Source organism: Giraffa tippelskirchi, chromosome 13 (assembly GCF_054371585.1).
Source record: "Giraffa tippelskirchi isolate mGirTip1 chromosome 13, T2T-mGirTip1v1.2.pri, whole genome shotgun sequence".
Lineage (NCBI taxonomy): Eukaryota > Metazoa > Chordata > Mammalia > Artiodactyla > Giraffidae > Giraffa > Giraffa tippelskirchi.
The window spans coordinates 5079182-5101576 of record NC_137287.1 but is presented as its reverse complement, the minus strand read 5'-3'; the positions used below and the strand labels follow the sequence as shown (position 1 = coordinate 5101576).

General features: G+C 45.4%; 1 protein-coding gene and 1 non-coding gene across 4 annotated transcripts in view; both read left to right on the top strand.

Annotated features, from left to right (window-relative positions):
* Positions 1 to 19154, top strand: part of KPNA7 (karyopherin subunit alpha 7) — a 28781-nt gene extending 9627 nt beyond the window's left edge. For all 3 annotated transcript variants that reach the window (XM_081555736.1, XM_081555739.1, XM_081555738.1), the window contains 8 exons: positions 1117 to 1199; positions 1623 to 1888; positions 3271 to 3353; positions 4896 to 5159; positions 6953 to 7186; positions 9020 to 9202; positions 14371 to 14517; positions 18934 to 19154. In XM_081555736.1, the coding sequence (XP_081411862.1) occupies positions 1117 to 1199; positions 1623 to 1888; positions 3271 to 3353; positions 4896 to 5159; positions 6953 to 7186; positions 9020 to 9202; positions 14371 to 14517; positions 18934 to 19047 (1374 nt within the window). In that variant the 3' untranslated portion in view covers positions 19048 to 19154. The remainder of the gene's footprint in view (positions 1 to 1116; positions 1200 to 1622; positions 1889 to 3270; positions 3354 to 4895; positions 5160 to 6952; positions 7187 to 9019; positions 9203 to 14370; positions 14518 to 18933) is intronic.
* Positions 19155 to 22076: 2922 nt separating this feature from the next.
* On the top strand, positions 22077 to 22149 carry TRNAR-CCG (transfer RNA arginine (anticodon CCG)). The gene has a single exon. It is a non-coding gene; the product is annotated as a tRNA-Arg (tRNA).
* Positions 22150 to 22395: the final 246 nt, after the last annotated feature.

Here is a 22395-nt window from a genome sequence, read left to right as displayed (position 1 = left end):
CACCAGAAGGATCAAATAATAACTCTCTGGGAATGAGGTTTTAAGGGAGAACCAACCTGTTCTGCCTCCTCCAGTGCCTGCTGGGCTATTGGTTTTTAAAGCGCCCGTGGAGCTGGGGGAGGAGGGGTGGGGATAAGGCAAGGCAAAATGCTGCAGGCCTCGCTGTTCTTACTGGGAGTTAAGACAGTTTTCTTGAGTAAACCCATTTGAGCTTGAATAAAACAAACTGCTGCAAACTTTTGGTCAGTTTCCAGAGTTGTAAAAAAGTTGATTCTATTTTTCAGGTTTCTTGTTGCCTTTATGGAAGAGAATTTTGAGGTCCTGACTCTGCCATTTTTGCTGACAACCCTAGCATGTCTTTCTTTTGGCTGCACCGGGTCTTCATTGCAGTGCATGGGCTTCCTCTAATTGTGGCGGGAGGGGCTGCTCTCCTGCCTGTGCATGGGCTTCTTCCTGTGGAGCACGTGCTCCAGGGCACTCACAGGCTCTGTAGTTGCACAGGCTTAGTTGCCCCGGGGCATGTGGGATCTTCCTGAAAGTGGAAAAAAGAAAAAAATGCAAGTGTTAGTTTGCTCAGTCACGCCCTACTCTTTGTGACCCTATGGCCTGCCAAGCCCCTCTGTCCATGGAATTCTCCAGGCAAGAATACTGGAGTGGGTTGCCATTCCCTTCTCCAGGGGTTCTTCCCAACCCAGGAATCAAACCCAGGTCTCCTATGTTGCAGGCAGATTCTTTACTGTCAGCCACCAGGGAAGCCAGGATCTTCACGTACCAGGGATCAAACCTGTGTCTCCTGTCCTGGCAAGTGGCCTCTTAACCACTGGACCACCAGGGAAGTCCCAGTAGCTTCCTACTAGCTTGTATGGGAGTAAAAGGCTCTGGGGACCCAAGTGATAACAGGAATTACCTCTCCCGCAGAGCATGGGGAGTGTCCCATGAATCCATGAGACCTGTGAGACCACCAAGAGTTCTCCCCTCTCCTAATACAGACCAGCACGCAGCTTGGGATGTACTGCTCAAGCCGGCTTCTTCTAATCAGATAGATGGTGAGACTAGATGACCTTCATGGTTCCTTTTGGCAGAGACTCTGACTTGAATCTGTGTCTCTTTATACAGGTCAGCCTCACTCTGCAAGAAATAATCAGTGGTGTCAATGCCTCAGATCCAGAACTATGTTTCCAGGCCACCCAAGCAGCCAGGTATCACCAAACAGACTTGTGTCATTGACGGGTTCCTAGCCGGATTCCACTGGCCTCTTTGGTTTCTTGACAGTGGCAGAACACCTACACGATGTAAGAAAAAGCAAGTCCATCCAAAAAAGTGAGATGAAATTGCTCCTCTACACTGTCCTTGAGAACAGCTTAAGATATGCAAGTGTTGTCAGAGATGAATGGCTTCATTTAAATTGGCCTCTGCAGAAATGGCGGCTCATAGATAATAACTAAAAACGCTGCTTCATCCCCACAAAGTGCCACAGGCTGAGTGCGAGGATCCAAAGGAGCTCTGGCTCAGCCGTTTGTCTCACTGGATAGTTAAGAATGCCAAGAATACCCGTAAAGGGGCTTCCCCCTTCCTGACTCACAGGACATGCTCTTGTCTTTCTCTTCTCTCACACTGTGAAGGAAAATGCTGTCCCGGGAGAAGAACCCTCCTCTGAAGCTGATTGTGGACGTGGGACTCATCCCCAGGCTGGTGGAGCTCCTGAAGTCGCCCCTTCACCCCCTGCAGTTCGAAGCAGCCTGGGCTCTGACCAACATTGCTTCGGGGGCCTCGGAGCTGACTCGCGCCGTCGTGGACGGGGGTGCCATCCAGCCCCTGGTTGAGCTCCTGTCTTCCCCTCACATGACTGTGTGTGAACAGGCCGTGTGGGCCCTCGGGAACATAGCAGGTGAGGCTCTTCCCCCGTGGAGCTAAGAAAACAGTGGGCCAGGCATGTGGCATGCCAGGGGAGTTCTTTGGGGAATACTGTAGATCAGACACTCTTGAGTATACAAATACCTAGCAACGTTGGCAAGAGTAGAACAGGCTTTACGAAAACTCAGAGTCAAGTTCAGAGGCCAAAAACTGAAGCTGAAGCTAGGTGACGTGGTGTGTTCTGAAGCTCCAGGCTGCCTCGGGACCTCTGCCAAGACTGGGGTCTACAGCCTCAGGGCTTAGTGGCTTCAGGAACAAAAGACAAATCTCTGTTGATGCTGCTCATGCAGGGTGGGGATATTCTGACAGACCCTTACATCACCCAGGACCGTAAAAGAATTCTACCTTTAGTGAAAGTTGCCCAGGGAACACACACACAAATGTTTGCTTGGTGTGGGGGAAAACGCTCCCCCTGAAAACACGATCCTAAGATCAGCCTCACAGATTTAGGACTGGATGCTGTACTCCCTGTGTGGCCCGAGAAAGCACAAGCTGGGGATGAGGGCTGCCGGGGTGGAAAATCCAGGATCCCAGGCTGAATATAAATGTGATGTCTCTGGGGGGAAAATCTCAACCAGGCCCCTCAGGGTTTTGACAAATTAAGATCAACCAAATATTAGCAATTTCAAGTTCAGAGAGTCAACAGTCCTCCATGACCACATCAGCAGAAACAAACAGTGTGATTAGCCCTCCAAGGACTTTGCATGATGGGATTAGCAAACACTGAATATAAAATAAGTCTGCTTTTTAAATGCTCACAGAAGTGAAGCATCTATTACAGAGATTTCATTTCTCGTTTTGCTCGGTGCAGTAAGGAACAGGCAAAATTGGGTGATGTAGTGTAGTGTGGCTTATACCTTGCCTGATGGTTGAAGGGCTGAGGTGTCTAGGGTCTGAAGTTGATCTTCTAGCCCGAGTAGCAGATAGCTATTGGCTAGCATCTATCAGTCTCCCAGACTTTGTTTTGAGTTGCATTTGGGAGTTGCTGCCCCATGCCAAAGCCTTCTGGGAAGACAGTTTGGTCTCTAGTGGCCTTTGTCTCCTGAGAACCATGCTGTGAAATGCCGCCAACATTAGCGCACACTTCTCTGGACCCAGTTGACTGGCTCCTTGATGGGTCCAGAGACTGTGCTTCTAGCCATCCCTGCCGTGTGGTACTTGTTTTCTACATCAGGCCGTCTACTCAACCAACATGTTGGAGACCAGGGGTCTAGTTCATGGTTATACTATCTGCTTGCCCAACCCAGGAATGAATTTTGGCTGCTCACCCTTTGCAGAGCTTTTGGAAGAATTTGTCACCCACCCCGGGACTCTCTCTGTTCCCTCTTAGAGTGTTGTGTTCTTATCTATTTGTAGGTGATGGACCAGAATTCAGAGACAGTGTTATCTCAAGTGATGCCATTCCACATCTGCTGACCCTGGTTTCATCAAGCATACCAGTTGAGTGTCTTTTTGATGAAGTTCACTAGCTTGGTACACAAGTTCCCACAGTTGGGAAATGGGGAATGTGCTTCCAAACCAATGCTAGGCCATGTGGTGGCTGCCTGGCCCCTTGCAACAGTGATGATGAACAAGGCCTAGGACTGGGTATCACTTTGGGGAGAGGCTGATTCACATTTGTGAATGTGAATCAGGGTGGTAGTGCTGATCTTTCTTTGGAGTGGGGGTGGAGGTTGGAAGAGATCCATTGGAAGTTTTTCTAAACTTACAATCCTGCAAAAGTAGATGACTAAGCTCTCTATTCAAGGGGCACAGAAAGAATTAGTGGCTCACCAGTATTGTTCCTGGGTAATAAATAGGGTCTAGTTTTGAAGCTTAGGGTCCAAGTGGATCACTGTGGCAACAGTAGAGGACTCCCTGGGTTAGGAATGAAATCTGAGTTCTAGATTTGCCTTAAACAAAAATGAGAAGGCTGCTTCTGAATGTCAAGGGAGGGACTTACTTGGTGGTCCGGTGGTTAAGACTCATCGTTCCCAATGCAGGGTACCTGGGTTTGATCCCTGTTGGGGAACTAGACCCTGCATGCTGCGATAAAGATCTCACCTGCGGCAACTACGACCCGCCATGGCCAAATAGAGAGAGAAATAAGTCTATTAAAAAAATAAGGGAATACATGCCCTGCCCTCAAGGTGAGAGAGAACCTGATATGGTTGAACTGCAAAAAGGCTGGCATGACCGAGGGAGCCTGCAAGCAGAGAACAGTGTAAGATGGATAGCAGGTGGGGCGAGGGACTTAGACATCAGTCTGGGGGCAAAAGGAAGCCTTGGGAGGATGTCACAGCAGGAAGTGAAGCGACCTGATCTTCCAGAAAGACCCTCTGGCTGCTGTCATAGGGTTAGAGCCGAGGGAGGCGGAGAGGCACGTGGACCTGGCTTGCTGCTGTGATGGGCACAGAAGGAGAGGCAGAAGGAAGCGAGGATTGCCCCCAGGTTTTAGGTTAGGTTGTTTAGAGGACCTCTTCTTAGCGATGTGGGGAGAGTAAAAGGGGAGAAGGAATCGGAGCCCTAGTTGTACATATTAAGTTGAAGCCAGTGTGAGAGGCACTGTTGCAGCAACACTGGGAAGTTAGCTGCGCTTGTCTGTCTAGATGATGTGCACATAGGTATCATCCAGCCGGGCGAGGTCAACCAGAGCAGAGTTCAGCCAAGTCTAAACTGGCCAGCTGCTTGCTTTTTTTTATTAATTAATTAGTTTTTTATTCTTGGCTGTGCTGGGTGTTCGTTGCTTTGCGAGGGCTTTCTCTACTTGCTGCAAGTGGGGGCTACTCTGTAATTTAAAAAAACAAACCACCACAACATAAAAAACAAAGCTCCTTCTCTGCGCCCCTCCAGGGCTTATCACTTAGAACAAATTCCTGTTTGAAGCTCAAACGCTTTGGTTCCTACGGATCAATACTATTGATCAAGGATGGCCGGGACACATTGCCGCAGGCATGTTTCCTTCTTCGTACCCAGTGCTAGAGGCAGTCTCCTCGTTACAGGTCCCATTCCTGCGGAACATCGCCTGGACCCTGTCCAACCTGTGCCGGAACAAGAACCCGTGCCCTTCCGACCACGCAGTGAAGCAGATGCTCCCTGCCCTCTTCCACCTCCTGGGGCACCCGGACGGAGAGGTCCTCTCGGACACCTGCTGGGCCCTGTCCTACCTCACCGATGGCTGCGATGAGCGCATCGGCCTTGTGGTGGACACCGGGGTCCTGCCCAGGCTGGTTGAGCTTATGAGCAGCTCGGAACTCAACGTCTTGGTAGGTGTCCCGGGTCCCACTGGTCTCCGTGGGGGCCTTCAGGTTAGAGTTCACGGGTCATCATCACTTGAGCAGGTTCTCTTCCTCACCCCCCAGTCTTCCTCTGTCCATATTCATCCTTTACCTGGAACAGAGCTGGTCGTCTGCATTTCCCTGGTCTCTGCTACTCTGTAACCAAAGACCTGAATCGACTTTGATCCAAAATCCTAGTGGGTATTCAGTGACTTACTTTCTCTTGATCTAATAACCAGAAAAGATAGAGAAGCACCAATTTAAACTGCCTCCACCTAGTGAAGTATTATTTTCTGAGATTTTTTTTTTTTAATTTAGACCATTGTTAAAGTCTTTATCGAGTTGGTTACAATATTCTGTTTTATGTTTTGGATCTTTGGCCACAAGGAATCAAACCCACACCCCCTGGACCACTAGGAAAGTCCCTAGTGAACTAGTCTTTTATGGCCTTTCCTTCTACTGGTTTCTGCATGTAGATGTTTACAAGTTGGGGTATGTGTGTGCACATTTTAATGTAAAGCTTGTAACATTTGATTTTCTTACTCAAGTATAAAAGTTCTCCCTTATCCTCTCCCCAGTTGGTTCCCTTAGACTGCGTTAGGTATAGGTGGGAAGTAAGTAAAGCCAGCATCAAATACATGACTCTGTGACGTACGTCACTTGCATAATGTACTTCGTTGGATGTGTAGTTTGAAGCACGGGTACCCCTTTTGATTTCTATGCCTAATATTGTGTATTATGCAATCTTCACGATCATCCATTCAGAGATGAGTGTATCATTGCTCAGAAGTCAAGGCCAGTTTGGGGATAGTGTTGAGGGCATGAAGGTGTGAAGACATCTTCTAGAAGTTATCATGGGGGCTTTGGGCCCAAATGCAGCAGACTGGCAAGGCTGTGTTTGGCCTATGGCAGTATTTACACCTCTCACTGGAGTAGCAGATACCTAGTGTGATAGGTTAGGAAGATTCTAGAAATGTTGATGGTCTGTGCTGCGGCTGTCACTATGGTACAGAGAAACCAAAATAAACCCACAGTCGACCCTCCTGGGCTTCCTAGGTTGCTCAGTGGTAAAGAATCCACCTGCCAATGCAGGAGCCACAGGAGACTCGGGTTTGATCCCTGGGTCGGAAAGATCCCCTGGAGGAGGAGATGGCAACCCACTCCAGTATTCTTACCTGGAGAGCCCATGGACGGAGGAGCCTGGTGGGCTACAGTCCATGCGGCCACAAAGAGTCAGACACGACTGAGCTACTGAGCACACCCCCACGCAGCCATGACCCTCCTAGAACAGCTGTCTTGAGTCCAAACATAGACCCATCCTAGGGACCTTTAAAGATACTGAGAGGACCTTTATGAATACATCCCCAAAATGCCACTGGGACTTCATTAGCTCTAATTAAATATACAAAGGAAGTTTGATATTTATGCTAGATACAAATTCAGTAGAGATTATTACATTATAAAGATGACCATCAATTTAGCAACTTTCCCAATATAAGGACATGAAAAGGACAGCACTGTTTGGTAAATGTATCACTTGACCTCTGACCCACTTGAGCTGAAACTACTGGGAGGCTGACAAGTACCTTTAAACTTTGTAAACAGCCATGGATGCACTGAGTGGATAAGGATCCACAGATATAATCATTGTTCACAGGCTTCCAGAAAACCATCTGCACAGTATGACAAACATTTGGGAGGGCATGGAGTTTGGTGCGATGGTTATCTTCTGCGATGACAAACTTGCAATATTGCTTGCACTTCTCACCTTGGTCCCCCAGACCCCCTCTCTCCGCACCGTGGGCAACATCGTCACGGGAACGGACCACCAGACCCAGCTGGCCCTGGACGCGGGCATCTTGGGGGTTCTCCCCCAGCTCCTGACACATCCTCGCTCCTCTGTCCAGAAGGAGGCAGCCTGGGCCCTGAGCAATGTGGCCGCTGGGCCCCGCCAGCACATCCAGCAGCTAATTGCCTGTGGCACCCTGCCTCCCTTGGTGGCTGTGCTAAAAAACGTAAGTGGCCCACACGGCATGCCTGACAAAAGGCCCCTTTGCATTGGGCTGTGTGTTCAACTCCTTTAGGTATTCAGATGTAGACTGAGAAGCAAAATTAATTGAGATCATGACAAATCTACAAAACATTAGTTTCCTAATTCTCCCTGAAAAAAAAAGGGGGGCATGCCACTTCGGTTAGCCTGTTAAAAATTTAGAAGACTTAACAAGACTCAACAAGTCAATGAAAAGGTGATCCCACAGCTCAAATATCCAGAAAAATATCGAGCTGGTAAATACTGGCTAATCTCTACTGTTAAAAAAATGTGCCACCTACTCTCCTTGGCAAAAAATGGGAGGAGATTTGGTTTTGTTTTGTTTTAGGAGGAAAAACATATCGGGTTATAGTGACGTTATACACCAAAGAAAGGGCGCCTTTTCAGTATGAAAATCCCGTTGATGAAAGCGTAAATCCAGACATACCAGGAGAAATACACTAAAGCTTCCTTCTTCCTCCCAATTCCCACTTCCTTTCCCCAAGGCAACTGCTACCATCAGCATTTCTTTTTGTCACCTTTTAGTGGATGAGCTATGTTTAAACCATCAATTTGGGAAACAAGTCAGGAGTGGTGACCTTGGGTTGGGGAGGGAGGTTACTGAGCGGGGTGGGGACACGGAGGCAGTGGCCGTGTCCAGCTCTCAGGCTGACTGGTGGGTCCCCAGGTGTGCATTAGGTATGCAAAGCTAAGCCAGGAGTGCTACCCAAACCATGGCATCTTCCAATCTGTCAGATGCTTCCTATCCTGCGTCCTACCGAGAGTCTGTATGTATTCTAATCAGAAGCATCTAGTTGGAAGTCAAGGAGTGATCTTTTTTCAAACTGTGCCTTTTGAACTATAATGTGCTTGGAGCCATATGTTATTTTAGTGTGTTTTTTTTTTTTACTTTGTTTTAAACTGAGGTCACAGTTTCCCCCAGCCATAAAGTGGGAATAACTCCTCCTATAAATGGATAAAAGATCCCTGATATATGAATTCCATCTCTCTGAGCCAAGTGCCTCTTTTTTATCTGCTCTGCTGAGTCTGCTGCTGCGTGGGCTCGTCTCTAGTTGGGGCGAGCGGGGGCCACTCTTCAGCTGCAGCGCGAGGGCTTCTCATTGTGTCAATCTCATTTTGTTGCTGTTGTTGCAGAGCACAGGCTCCAGGGTGCATGGAGTTCAGTAGTTGCGGCTCACAGGCTCGGTAGTTGTGGTGCTCAGGTTTAGTGCTCCTCGTCACGTAGAATCCTCCCGGACCAGGGATCAAACCTGTGTCCCCTGCTTTGGCAGGCAGATTCTTTGCCATGGAGCCACCAGGGAAGCCCCCAAATGCTGTTTATAAATGTAAGGGATGCATTGGGTGAGATTTCAGTGGCTTTCCTTTGTCCCCATCAGGTAGTGTGCTCAGCTCTGGAGCTTCTTGTCCAAAGTTTTACTGGGGCGGAAGGACTAGAAATGTAGACATGGGTCACTATAATCTTAAAACCCCAAGTGTCATTCCTAATCTGTACTGTTTACCTGTATCGGTTGATGTTGGTTCTCTTTTTCCTATAACCTGACTCAAGGAAATGAGTCTGTCTGAATGTAGAACCTCCCTCAAAGACCTTACACGAGTCTGCCTTACCTCCTTCTTGGCTTCTCAAAGATGCTGTCTTCTGTTCAAAAACTAAAGGCAGGTTACCAAGGGACTCCGTGTAAATTGCACATAGAGTCCCAGAAATAGGTAGCCCAGCGTCCCTAGGAATTGAACCACATCTGTATCCCTGTGTTTAAATTCTTCAGAATCTGTAAAGAATGGAAATGTTCTCTTTGTGCAGGGAGAGTTTAAAGTCCAGAAAGAGGCTGTCTGGACGGTGGCTAACTTCACGACTGGGGGCTCCGTGGACCAGTTGATCCAGCTTGTCCAGGCTGGGGTCTTGGAGCCACTAATAAATCTCCTCACCATCCCAGACAACAAAATCGTTATCATCATCCTCGATGTCCTCTTTTTCATCCTCCAGGTGAGCTGTTCTGAAGAGGTTGGTTTCTAAATAACAGTCTCTACATTAAGACATTTCATTTGGTTCTAAAAACCTAACTAGGATTCTCTTTTCCTCTCCGCTTCCACACCCCCACCCCACCCCTGTCCACGCATCCGATGGATAGCAAGACAAGAGGCCTTTCAATGAAAGTCCACCATCTTCATTTTCTCACAGAAGTGTCTGGGGGGCCTGCATTGTTTTAGATGCTCAGGAAACGACAAAGCAAAGTCCTTATCCCGTAGAGTTTATGTATTAGGGGGCAGAGGAGCAGACACTTCAAGTAGAGAGTTGCCGGTAGAACATATCTGATGGGGAGATAGTTACTGATGGCCCAGACTGGAGAGGGCATGGTGATCTCTTAGATGCAGTAGTTTGGAGAAACTTCACTGAGAAAGAACGTTTGAGTAAAGGCCTGAAAGAAATGAGTGAGTCTTGTGGGCATCTGGGAAAGTGGTCTTTAAGTGAAGGAGACCTTCAAAAGCAAGGACGGGTGTGTGGCCAGAGAAGAGCAAAGGGTGGAAGGTCATGGGAGACAGGCTCGTGATATCCAGGGGCCAGTGAGAACGTGGACTTAGTCTGAGTGAGACCAAGAAACTAACCAAAGGTTTGAAGCCAGGAAGAAACAGTCAGTGAGTCATATGGCTGGCTCTTCTAGAAGATGAAACAGAATATTTCATGGAAATATTGGAGGAAGCAGCAGGACGTTAGCAAGGACAGACCTTGAGGGACCATACTAGAGTTCCCGCTTTCCAGTTCCTTTCTCTTTAGCTGCGTGGCTGGGAAAATGGACTACAAAGCCTTGAGATAATTCTAGAGAAGCCTTATTTCTGAAATAAAGGTCAGTTAAGCCAATATTTACATACTGTTTGTGTCAGTTGTGTACTGAACAACAAATTACCCCTCTAGTGGCTTAAAACAAACATTGTCTCACACAGTTTCTGGGTTTAGGGATCTGAGGCAGCTTAGATCTGAGGCAGATGGTTCTGGCTCAGGGTCTTAGAAGTTCAAGAAGGAAACTGGGGTGTAGTCTCATCTGAAGGCTTGATGGAGGCTGAAGGATCAGCTTCTGCGAAGACTCACTTATCTGCCTAGAAAGTTCTTCTTCCCACATGGGTTGCCTGGGACTGCTTGAGTGCCTTTCCGTCATGGCTGCTGGCTTCCCCTGCAGCAAGCTATCTTCCACCTTCAAGCAAGGAGGTCATTTCAACAGCATCCTATTGGTTACACAGATGACCCCATTTCAGCTTGGGAGGGGCTACACAAGGGAATGAATATCCCAGAGGCAGAGATCATCTCAGGCCATCTTAGAGTCGGGCTTTATTCATTTGGTTAAGGTCTTTCTTGTGTGACTAAGCCATTTGAAAAGTTTCAAAGTAACACCAGAGGACTCCTTTAAAAAGCTCACTTAAAGCACTCTTTTCATGTAACTGTCCCAGAAAGAACTGACCCCAGTCAAAAACGGATTGGAAACAGCCCAATTAGACACTAAGACTTTGAGCAAATCCCAGATATAGAGACGAGACTTGGCAGCCAGTAGGCAAAGTAGCAAAGCTGACTCATTGGAAAAAGACCCTGATGCTGGGAAAGATTGAAGGCGAAAGGAGAAGGGGACGGCTGAGGATTAAATGGTTAGTTAGCGTCACAGACTCAGTGGACATGAATCTGACCAAACTCTGAGAAATAGTGAAGGACAGGGGAGCCTGGTGTGCTGCAGCCCATAGGGTCGCAAAGAGTTGGACAGGACTTAATGACTGAAAAACAATACAACAAGGCAAAGTTGGACATAATGTGTGAAAGCACACTTGGAGCTGTAGAAATTTGTTCATCTCATTCATTTGAATTAAACGCTTGGGATCTTTTTCTTGGGGGGAATCTGGGCACATCCCATCTGGAGGACCAGTGAAGCCCCTGGTGGTGGCCCATGGGACAGTAAGAAAGATCAAGATAAGATAGAAGAAGCTTCAGGTGGGCAGCAGAGGACCGTTCAGGTTCTCGGAAGTAATCTGCTGTTCTGTCCAAGTCCAGAATTCTTCTCCAGGGCTCCTCCTGCCATGGGTCATCACCCACTTCCCAGTTTTCTGAGAGACTAACATAGCACATTGGTTTCTGCCTCTGTTTCTTTTACTCAAAGCCAAGAGCTCACTCTGGACGTACAGAGAGGACTAGAAGGTATCAATCAGTTCAGTTCAGTTCAGTTCAGTCGCTCAGTCATGTCCGACTCTTTGCAACCCCATGAACAGCAGCACACCAGGCCTCCCTGTTCATCACCAACTCCCAGAGTTTACCCAAACCCACATTCATTGAGTCAGTGATGCCATCCAACCATCTCATCCTCTGTTGTCCCCTTCTCCTCCTGCCCCCAAACCTTCCCAGCATTAGGGTCTTTTCCAATGAGTCAACTCTTCGTGTGAGGTGGCCAAAGTATTGGAGTTTCAGCTTCAACATCAGTCCTTCCAATGAAGACCCAGGACTGATCTCCTTTAGGATGGACTGGTTGGATCTCCTTGCAGTCCAAGGGACTCTCAAGAGTCTTCTCCAACACCACAGTTCAAAAGCATCAATTCTTCGGCACTCAGCTTTCTTCACCGTCCAACTCTCACATCCATACATGACCACTGGAAAAACCATAGCCTTGACTAGACGGACCTTTGTTGGCAAAGTAATGTCTCTGCTTTTAAATATGCTATCTAGGTTGGTCATAACCTTCCTTCCAAGGAGTAAGCGTCTTTTAATTTCATGGCTGCAATCACCATCAGCAGTGATTTTGGAGCCCCCCAAAATAAAGTCTGACACTGTTTCCACTGTTTCCCCATCTATTTCCCATGAAGTGATGGGACCAGATGCCATGATCTTAGTTTTCTGAACGTTGAGCTTTAAGCCAACTTTTTCACTCTCCTCTTTCACTTTCATCAAGAGGCTCTTTAGTTCTTCTTCACTTTCTGCCATAAGGGTGGTGTCATCTGCATATCTTAGGTTATTGATATTTCTCCCGGCAATCTTGATTCCAGCTTGTGTTTCTTCCAGCCCAGCGTTTCTCATGATGTACTCTGCATATAAGTTAAATAAGCAGGGTGACAATATACAGCCTTAACGTATTCCTTTTCTGATTTGGAACCAGTCTGTTGTTCCATGTCCAGTTCTAACTGTTGATTCCTGACCTGCATACAGGTTTCTCAAGAGACAGGTCAGATGGTCTGGTATTCCCATCTCTTTCAGAATTTTCCACAGTTTATTGTGATCCACACAGTCAAAGGCTTTGGCATAGTCAATAAAGCAGAAATAGATGTTTTTCTGGAACTCTCTTGCTTTTTCGATGATCCATTGGATGTTGGCAATTTGATCTCTGGTTCCTCTGCCTTTTCTAAAACCAGTTTGAACATCTGGAAGCTCACGGTTCACATATTGCTGAAGCCTGGCTTGGAGAATTTTGAGCATTACTTTACTAGCATGTGAGATGAGTGCAATTGTGTGGTAGTTTGAGCATTCTTTGGCATTGCCTTTCTTTGAGATTGGAATGAAAACTGACCTTTTCCAGTCCTGTGGCCACTGCTGAGTTTTCCAGATTTGCTGGCATATCGAGTGCAGCACTTTCACAGCAAGACTTAGACAAAATTGCAGGCTCTCATCAGATAAATTATGGCCTAACCCAATATTTAATTTGATCCACAGGAAGTTTTGTTTGTGTGTGTGTTTATTACTGCTCACATAATAGCCAGCAGAGTCCTACAGGATGACAAAGTTGTTTCTTTCTCTCTCTCCGCTTCCCTTAAAGATTCTACTTAGGTGAATTACTCCTTTCCTCTAAGAGATGTGGGTTCGATCCCTCTGTTGGGAAGATCCCCTGCAGAAGGAAATAGCAACCCACTCCAGTGTTCTTGCCTGGAAAATTCTATGGACAGAGAAGCCTAGCAGGCTGTACAGTCCCTGGGGTTGCAAAGAATTGGACACGACTGAGCATACACTGCTACTCCTGCTTTTCTCTAAATATGCAACTCTTATTCCCTCAAAACTTTGTCCTTGCCCTTCCTTCTCTAGGGGATGCCGTTACTCTGTGATGGACCCTGGTACCGTGCTGTTCACTAAGAACTGGGTACTTTTCAAGCCTTTTGTGCACATCTTCTATAACTTAAACCTCTGATCACTTACTCTATTGTCCTTTCTGTTTTTATTTTTTTTTTATTGAAGTATAGCTGATTGGCAATGTGTTCATTTCTGCTGCTTAGCAAAATGATTCAGTTATACCTGTATATGCACCCTTTTTTATGTTCTTTCCCATTATGGTTTATCCCAGAATATTAACTTTCTGTACTATAACAATTCTTGTCTCCCCTGATAGTGTGAGTTGTGAAAAGGCTTTCTCTATGTTCCACCTTTGTTGATAGTTTTGTGGCCCTTGACCATAGTGTATATACAAATGTTGAGTGAATGAATGCCCATGGATGAGAAATCCAGTGATCAGCATTGGATTCAATCCAGTCCCATCGTTTGTTTCCGGGGACCTCACTAGCTGTCATGGTGTGGCTTCTATTACCCAGGGTCTCCTGCCTGACCTCTCAAGGCTTTCCAGGGAGCACAGGGCCAGAACATCTGCATTTATGTAGCATCACTTGAACGTTCTTTTCTCTGTTTTGAAAGCAATCTCCATTAATTAGAAGGAGTGTGCTTAGTTGCTCAGTTGTGTCTGACTCTTTGTGACCCCATGGACTGTAACCTGCCAGGCTCCTCTGTCCATGGGGATTCTCCAGGCAACAATACTGGAGTGAGTTGCCATGCCCTCCTCCAGGGGATCTTCCCAACGGGATCAAACCCAGGTATCCCTCATTGCAGGTGGATTCTTTACATCTGAGCCACCAGAGAAGCCCAATTAGAAAGGGAATACCTACCAAATAGTGTTTAGCCATGTGTGTATGGATGGTGGCATATTCAGAAAAAAAAAATACTGTATTTTGTGCAATGAAGACAAACCTCAATAGATAGATGACAATTACCCCAAAATGAGAGGAAGACAATGCAATTTTAACTCAATCTGGCAAAATAACACTGCAGCAGCCCATCCTGGAATGGGTGGCTTTGGTCTGATTTCACTGAGGTAAAGCCCCACGTCCTAAGGGCTTCGGTCCAGAGTCTCACTCTTATATGGCCTGCAGGCAGCAGAGAAGATTTCTCAGAAGGAAAACATGTGTCTGCTGATAGAAGGACTCGGTGGGCTTGATAGAATTGAGGCTCTGCAACTTCACGAAAACCATCAGGTCGCCCTGACTGCTCTGAACATTATTGAGAAACACTTCTCCGAGGTAAGTGCCCAGACCTCCTGTGCAGGCGATCACCTGGCCGGTACCTGGGCCGTTCCTAGGAAGCTGGTGATGGACAGGCAGGCTTCTCTCATGACTCGGCCCTGAGTTTCTCCGCATCCGTGTTATCGGGGCCACCTTTGAGTGGCAGCTTCTTGGTCCTAGGAAGCTTCTAGATCCCTTTAATCTCATAGACACTTGTCCTACTGCCTCTGGTGTAGAATCTCACTCTTGTCTTTTGTTGTTTTTCCCTACTTGCCTCTTCTGGGGGAGGGGGAGGAAAGGAGTATGATGCTAAAGTGACTTTTTACTGAGAAATTCAAACCACGAAGGGAAGCCAGCTTTTGAACAACCATTTTGCTCTTTAACTGTATTTTGTCTCTTTCTGGGTTTTCCTGATGGCTCAGTGGTAAAGAAGCCACCTGCCAATGTGAGAGGTGTGGGTTCAATCCCTGGGTCAGGAAGATCCCCTGGAGGAGGAAATGGCAGCCCTCTCCAGTAATCTTGCCTGGAAAACTCCATGGACCGAGGAGCTTGGTGGGCTACAGTCCATGAGGTTGCAAAAGAGTCAGACACGACTTAGCAGTTGAACAACAGCAACAACAAATTGTCTCTTTCCAGAATAGGATGTTTGGGAATGAACTCTATAATAAAGGCTCCTAAGTTTCCTGTAGGAGCAGGGAATCATGATCAGAGAGCATTAGATACTTTAAAAAACTTATTATTACATATGTAGTAAAACATATGTAACACAAAATTGACTGTTGAAATCATTTTTAAGTGTATGGCTCACTGGCATTAAGTACATTTCACATTGTTGTACAGCCACCATCACCAACCATCTCCGGAACTTTTCCAAACTGGAACTCTGTCCCCATTAAACAATTATTACCCCCCTGCCCCCACCAGGCTCTGGTAACCACCATCTTATATTCCATCTCAGAATTTAAGTACTAAGCACCTGGTAAGTGGAATCGTACACTATATATCCTTTTGTGACTGACTTATTTCACTTAGCATAATGTCCTCAAAGTTCATCCATGTTGTAGAATGTATCAAAGTTTCCTCCTCTAAGCCTAAATAATATGCCATCGTCTGGATATACTGCATTTTATCTAGTCATCTATGGGTGGACACTTGGGTTATCCTTTTGGCTATTGTGAATAATGTGGCTATGAATTTGGGAGTACAAATATGTTGGGATTCCTCCTTTTATTTCTTTGGGGTACATACCCAGAAGTGGGATTGTTGGATCGTATGGTAATTCTGTTTTTGTTTTTTTTTGAGGAGCCACCATATTGTTCCCTATAGTGGATGTAACATTTCACATCAACACAGTTTTCCATTTTTTGTTAACATCCTCATCAATACTTGTTTTCTGTGGTTTTTAAATTTCTTCTTTTTGGTTTTACTTTTTTTTGTGTTTTTTTTTTTTGTTAAGCTATTTTCTTTGTCTATTTTTTTTATCATAGCCATTTTAATGTGTATGAAGTAGTGTCCCATTGTTTTTTTCTCCCAGTTTTATTGAGATGTGATTGACACAGAGAACTGTGTAAGTTTAAGGTGTCCGGCATAATGATTTGATGTACATACATCCTGAAATGATTAGCACAATATAGTGAACATCCATAATCTCAGAGCTATGAAATAGAAGAAAAAATTTTTTTTCCTTGTGGTGAGAACTCTTAGGATTTACTCTCTTAACAACTTTCACATATAACATACAGCAGTGCTAATTACATTACTCATGTTAATTACACTTATCTATATGTGTTATACTCATTATACTTATTTATCTTATAACAGGAAGTTTATGCCTTAACACTACCTTCATCCAATTCCCCTCCCCCCTCACCCCCACCTCTGGTTACCACGAATCTGATCTCTTTTTCTATGAATTTGTTTGTTTTTGGAGGATAATTAACCTACAGTACTATGTTAGTACCTGATACAGATATAGTGATTTGATATTCCTATACATTTTTAAATGTATAGGAATCAGAAAAAGTCGAATTCCTATCTGTTGCCTTACAAAGATATCACATAGTCATTGACTGTATTCCCCACACCGTATACTTCATACCCATGGCTCATTTATATTGTAACTAGTAGTTTGTACCTCACCTATTTCTTTCATCCCCCTCAGGCAATCACGTGTTCTCTCTACCTATGACTGTTTCTGTTGTGTGTGTGTTTGTTTTGTAGATCCCATATGTAAGTGAAGGCATACAGTATTTGTGTTTGTCTGACTTCAGTTAGCACAGTACCCTCTAGGTCCATCCATGTTGCCACAGATTACAGGATTACGTTCTTTTTATGGCTGAGTAATGTTCTGCATCTTCCTTATCCATTCATCTATTGATGGGCATTTAGGCTGCTTCCATATCTTGGCTATTATAAATAATGCTGCAGTGAACACAGGGTGCACGGATTTTTCCAGATTGTTGTTGTTCAGTCACTAAGGCGTGTCTGACTGTTTGTGACCCCGTGGACTACAGCACGCCAGTCTCCTCTGTCCTCCACTATCTCTGAGTTTGCTCAAACTCATGTCCATTGCGTCAGTGATGTTACCCAACCATCTCATCCTCTGTCACCCCCATCTCCTCCTATGCCCAATCTTTCCAGCATCAAAGTCTTTTCCAATGAGTTGGCTCTATGCATCAGGTGGCCAAAGTATTGGAGCTTTAGCTTCAGCATCAGTCCTTCATTTTCTTTGGCTATATATCCAGGAGTGGAATTGCTGTATCATATGGTAGTTCTACATTTGATTTTTTTTTTTGAGGAACCTCCATGCTGTTTTGCACAGTGGCTGCACCAATTTATATTCCCACAAGTACTGCACAAGGGTTCCCTTTTCTCCAGATCCTCGCCAACACTTTTTGTTTGTGTTTTGATAAGTCATTGTGACAGATATAAGGTGATATCTCGTGGTTTTGACTTGCCTTTCCTTGATGATTAGATGTTGAGCATCTTTTCATGTGCCTATTGTCCATCTGTATGTCTTGTTTGGGAAGACAAATCTATTCAAGCCTTCCACCCACTCGTATTCAAGATTTTTTTAATGTTGAGTTGTTTGAGTTCTTTGCGTATGTTGGATATTAACCCCATATCAGATATATCATTTGCAAATATCTTTTCCCATCCAGTAGGCAGCCCTTTTCATTTTGTTGGTTGGTGGTTTCCTTTGCTACGCAAAAGCTTTTTCTTTTGCTATAGTCCCACTTGTTTATTATTTTTGCTTTTGTTTCCCTTGCCTGAGGAGACCTGTCAAAAAAACACACTACTGAGATTGATGTCAAGCAGCATGCTGTCTATGTTTTCTTCTAGAAATTTTATGGTTTCAGGTCTTTTAAGTCTTTAATCTATTTTGAGTTTATTTTTGCACATGGTATGAAAAAGTTGTCCAGTTTGATTCTGTGGTGTGTAGCTGTCCAATTTTCCCAACACCATTTATTGAAGAGGCTGTCTTATTCCCATTGTTTAGTGTTGCCTCCTTTGTCATAGATTCACTGACGCTCTGTAGTTTTGCATTAGATCTTTTTCCTTTGAGGAAAGTGAGATCAAAGTTAAGTGGCCAGGTAAACATGGGACCAGGGGTGTTAAGTGTCAGACTTGAATCATTAGCAATATCCAGAGCCATACAATCAATATGACCAGGTTAGTGGTTCTTCCTAATGAGAGGCAGCTGATTTTAGTTTGGGACCAAGAGGATGCTCTCAAAGGAGAAATGACCCAGGACAGTGATTAGCATCTTCTGGGGTAAAGGGTCCTCAGAAAACCTTATAATTAGGAAACTCATCCTTTAAAGGGGAGACAGTTCTTGAGGAGCCCTCCAAGGGTTCCCAGTTAAAGACTTCTGATCTAGAAGTAATAGCTATCTACACCTATTGTATCCTTACTCACTATAAGGTTAATGTGCTATATAGCAACTGCTTTTTGTAAACAAGCCAGACACAAGAGGGCAAATACTATATGATTCCACTTACGTGAGGGACACACAGTTGTCAAATTCACAGAGAGAAAGTCAAATGGTGGTTGCCAGAGGCTGGGAAGGGGAAGGGAATGCTGCCTTGTTTAATGGGTACAGAGGTTTGATTGGAAATGATAACACTCTGGAGACAGATGATGGTGGTTGCAAAGCAATGTGATTTGTCTACTGTGAAGGTGAATTTCTAAGCCACTGAATTGTCTGCTTCGTGGTGTAAGATGGTACCTTTTATGGGATGTACACACACAAACTGCATTTAAGATCCATCTGGAGAAATAGTTCCAGGCTTCTCTCCTTGGATCTCTCCTCTGGGAGAGCCTCAAGGCTGACTCAGAGCAAATTCTAATCCACAGAAGATGTGAAGGAGTCCATCACGCAGGGATAATGTGCAGAGAGCCTGAAGGTATAACAGTGTCTCTTCTCCCCCGAAGGAAGAAGAGACTGTCACAGCCTTACCAGCCCGGGACCAAGATCACAAATTCTTAAAGGACTTAACGAACACATACCACAGCTGCACAAATCCTAAACTGGGACCCAGACCCTAAGACTCACTTCTTTAGGAAAGCCCCTTCCCCTTGGTGTACCACAGGTGTAAAGCTTTTAAAACTGAATGTTAATAAAATTTTCCACATTTTCACCTCCATCTATCAAAGATGCAATTAAGCCACTTGTGCCCGAAAGCCACGTGGAATCCATCTCCTAAGTATGTGAGGCTTAGCGGTTCCCTTTCAGGATCTTCAAAGAAGATCTTCAGAGTAGGATGGCCTAGAGCTCCCCAGACAAACTTGGGTGAGTCGTAGATATGGTTTGACCAGTATTTTTTTTATTTATTTGACCGTGGATCCCTGACCCTCTTCCTTGTCAGGTAAGGCTTGTTCATACAGAACGCTCTGCACAGAAGGCTCTGTGGGCAGCGGTCAGAGGGGCCGTGACGAGGTTGGGAAGAACACAGCACTAGACGGTGTGGGAGTGGATACGGGAGGTTTAAAGCAGGATCGGATTCGATTTGTCTGATGGGAGTGTAGATGAAATCAAGTTATATTTTGCTCTAAAACATCACCCCAAACGTCATGCCCAAAGCATGTCCTTGCTGGTCCCTGATAGGTGGGCAGGGAAGTTGTGTGGGTGTCCCTCTGAAATATGACTGGGAGGCAGCTCGTGGTGTCATTCAATGGTGAGAACAAATCCGTGATTCAGTGGACTCGGGGCTTTCCCATCAGTATCCTCATCTTGTGGGGCGACTCTGCCAGCTTCTGAGGGCTGTGTTGGTGGGATGGGAGCCTCAGAGGGTTCTACTCTCCCTCACAGAAGTGGAGGAGTCCCGGGAGATGCCTCTCAACTTCCTCTCTCTCTCTCTCTCTTAATCAGCTCAGGACATCTAGTTGTGCACATCTTTGGCCAAACAGAATTTCACTCTTTGAGGACTTTGAATCTGAGACCCAGGGATTGAGCCCAGAAGAAACAAAGAATTGGCAAGTGTTTGCTTCAGCAGCAGAATTTTACACTCAGTGGGATGAGTGTCCTCGGCGATGCCTGCTTCTTGCTTCTCCGAGGCTGCCCTTTCGTCCTGTCCATTCTCCTTTGTTCCTCCCATTGACTGTCTTTTTTTATTTTTGGCTATGCCATGTGACTTGCGGGACCTTAGTTTTCTGACCAGGAACTGAACCCGTGGCCCCTGGCAGTGAAAAGTGCGGAGTCCTTACTGGTAGGGAATCCCCTAGATTGTCTTTGTAAAGTAGCTACAGTTGGTTTCTGCTGGCTTGCAACTGAAAGAATCTTAACAGAGACCCATGAAGAGTGAAAAACTAAACTGTGACTAGTTATTATTTAAATTCAAAAGATTGATCTGATCATTCTGTCAAGATAGACATTGTACAAAATTTGAATTTTTAAGTTAAACAGGCATAACTAAGAATGGATAAAAGATGATAATTGTACCACTCCAGCATAGCCATGTTGAGATTAGTTACATTTGCCCAAATAGCCTGACCATGTTGGCTCCGACTGTTAGCCTCTTTCCTCCCAACTATTCTTTACTGGATTGCACAACAAAGAAGTATTTGTAGTTTAAAGATTCTGATACCAACTTGTCCAGCAGGGTTTTTAAACCAAGAACGATTTGCCTATTGTACATGGTTTGGGTGCGAAGAGATGGTGTTAGTCACCTTCTGGCTAGGTGCCCATGTGCTTGGACTCAGCAGATTGAGATGACTGGCAGAGAAGCAGAGAGAAAGGAGTAACTGGCTCCAAAAAATTTTTGATGTAAAAGCTAAACGAAAAAAAACTCTGATCCTCTTGCATCTACCCTCAAGTTGTTATGTGCCATAGAAGAAATACCAGTCTCTTGGTCGACCATGTGCGATCCATAATCCATCTTCTGTCTGTTTCTCTGAAATGTGGAGTGACTGTTGAACAATTATAGCCCGTGACCCTTTAGGAATAGCAGAGGAAACAACTGGACTTGATTGAAGTCGCAAGCTCTGGATTCCAGACTTGGCTTTTTTTCTTTTCTTTTTTTTAAAATATTGTTTATTTTTGGCTGTGCTGGGTCTTCGTTGCTGCACATGGGCTTTCTCTAGTTGCGTTGAGTGGGGGCTACTCCCTAGTTGCGCTGCACAGGCTTCTCATTGCAGTGGCGTCTCTGGCTGTGGAGGCTCTAGGCACGCGAACTTCGATAGTTGCACCACACAGGCTCAGTAGTTTTGGTGCACCGGCTTAGTTGCCCCACAGCATGTGGGAATTTCCTGGGCTAAGGATTGAACCCATGTCATCTTTATTGCAAGGCAGACTCTTCACCACTGGACCACCAAGGAAGCCCTGCCTTTTTTTCCCCCCTGAATCCTCTGTCCCCTTCATGCCTCATCTGTCAATTCTCCTCATTGCTTTGGGTTTCAGGTTTTCATCTGTGAATTAAAGGTGTCGATTTAGATAAATTAATAGTCATATAATGTTTTCAAGCATTTTTATCTTATATGAGACTCATAACCCTGGGAAGTAGGTGGGGCAAAAGCAATTTCCAAGTAAAGAAGTCGGAGCTCACAAGCTTGTCTGATTTGTCCTGCGTCTTTTGGTGAGGGACAGAGCGGGACCTCAGGTACCACCTGACTGCGGGGCAGCTTGCTTCTGCCAGAGCAAGTGACCTGAGCGTGTGTGCATGGGAGTGAAGAGAGAGGATGCCCAAGACAGAAGCCACAGTCCTGCATAACCTAATCTCAGACAGGATACAGCATCCCTCCGACCATATGCTACTGGCTGTACCAACAAGCCCCCGTGGAAAGCGGGAAAGGCTACACAGATGTAGGAGAAGACCAGGAGACAGGAACCCTGAGGGCTACACTGGAGGCTCTACCGTACGTTCTTATTTTAAAAGACCACGTTCAGGTGAGAGCCTGGAGCCTGTGAAGTCTCAGCAAAGAAACAGAAGAGCTAAAGAACCAAATAGGAATTTCAGAACTGAAAAATACAATAACTGAAACTAACACTTGACTGGGTGGGCCCAACAGCAGAACGGAGAAGACAGAGGAAAGAACCTGTGGACTTGAAGAGAAAACATGAGAAGAAGCAATCAGGGACTTCCCTGGTGGTCCAGTGGCTAAGACTCTAAGCTTCCGATGCAGGGGGCCCAGGTTCAATTCCTGGTCAGGGAACTAGATCTCTCATGCCATTTGAAGACCCAGCATAACCAAATAAATATTTAAAAAAGAAAGAAGCAATTAAACATCTCCACCCAACTATCAATTTACAGGAAATACAGAAGACAGGGAAAAACATTAAGCTGAGCTTCAGATATGCAGTCAGCAAAATCCAGACTGTAAGAAACTGCGGGACAGACAGCTTAGCTTCTTCACTTAATAAGTTCCAAATAAAAATTGCATATGGGGAAACCTATAAAA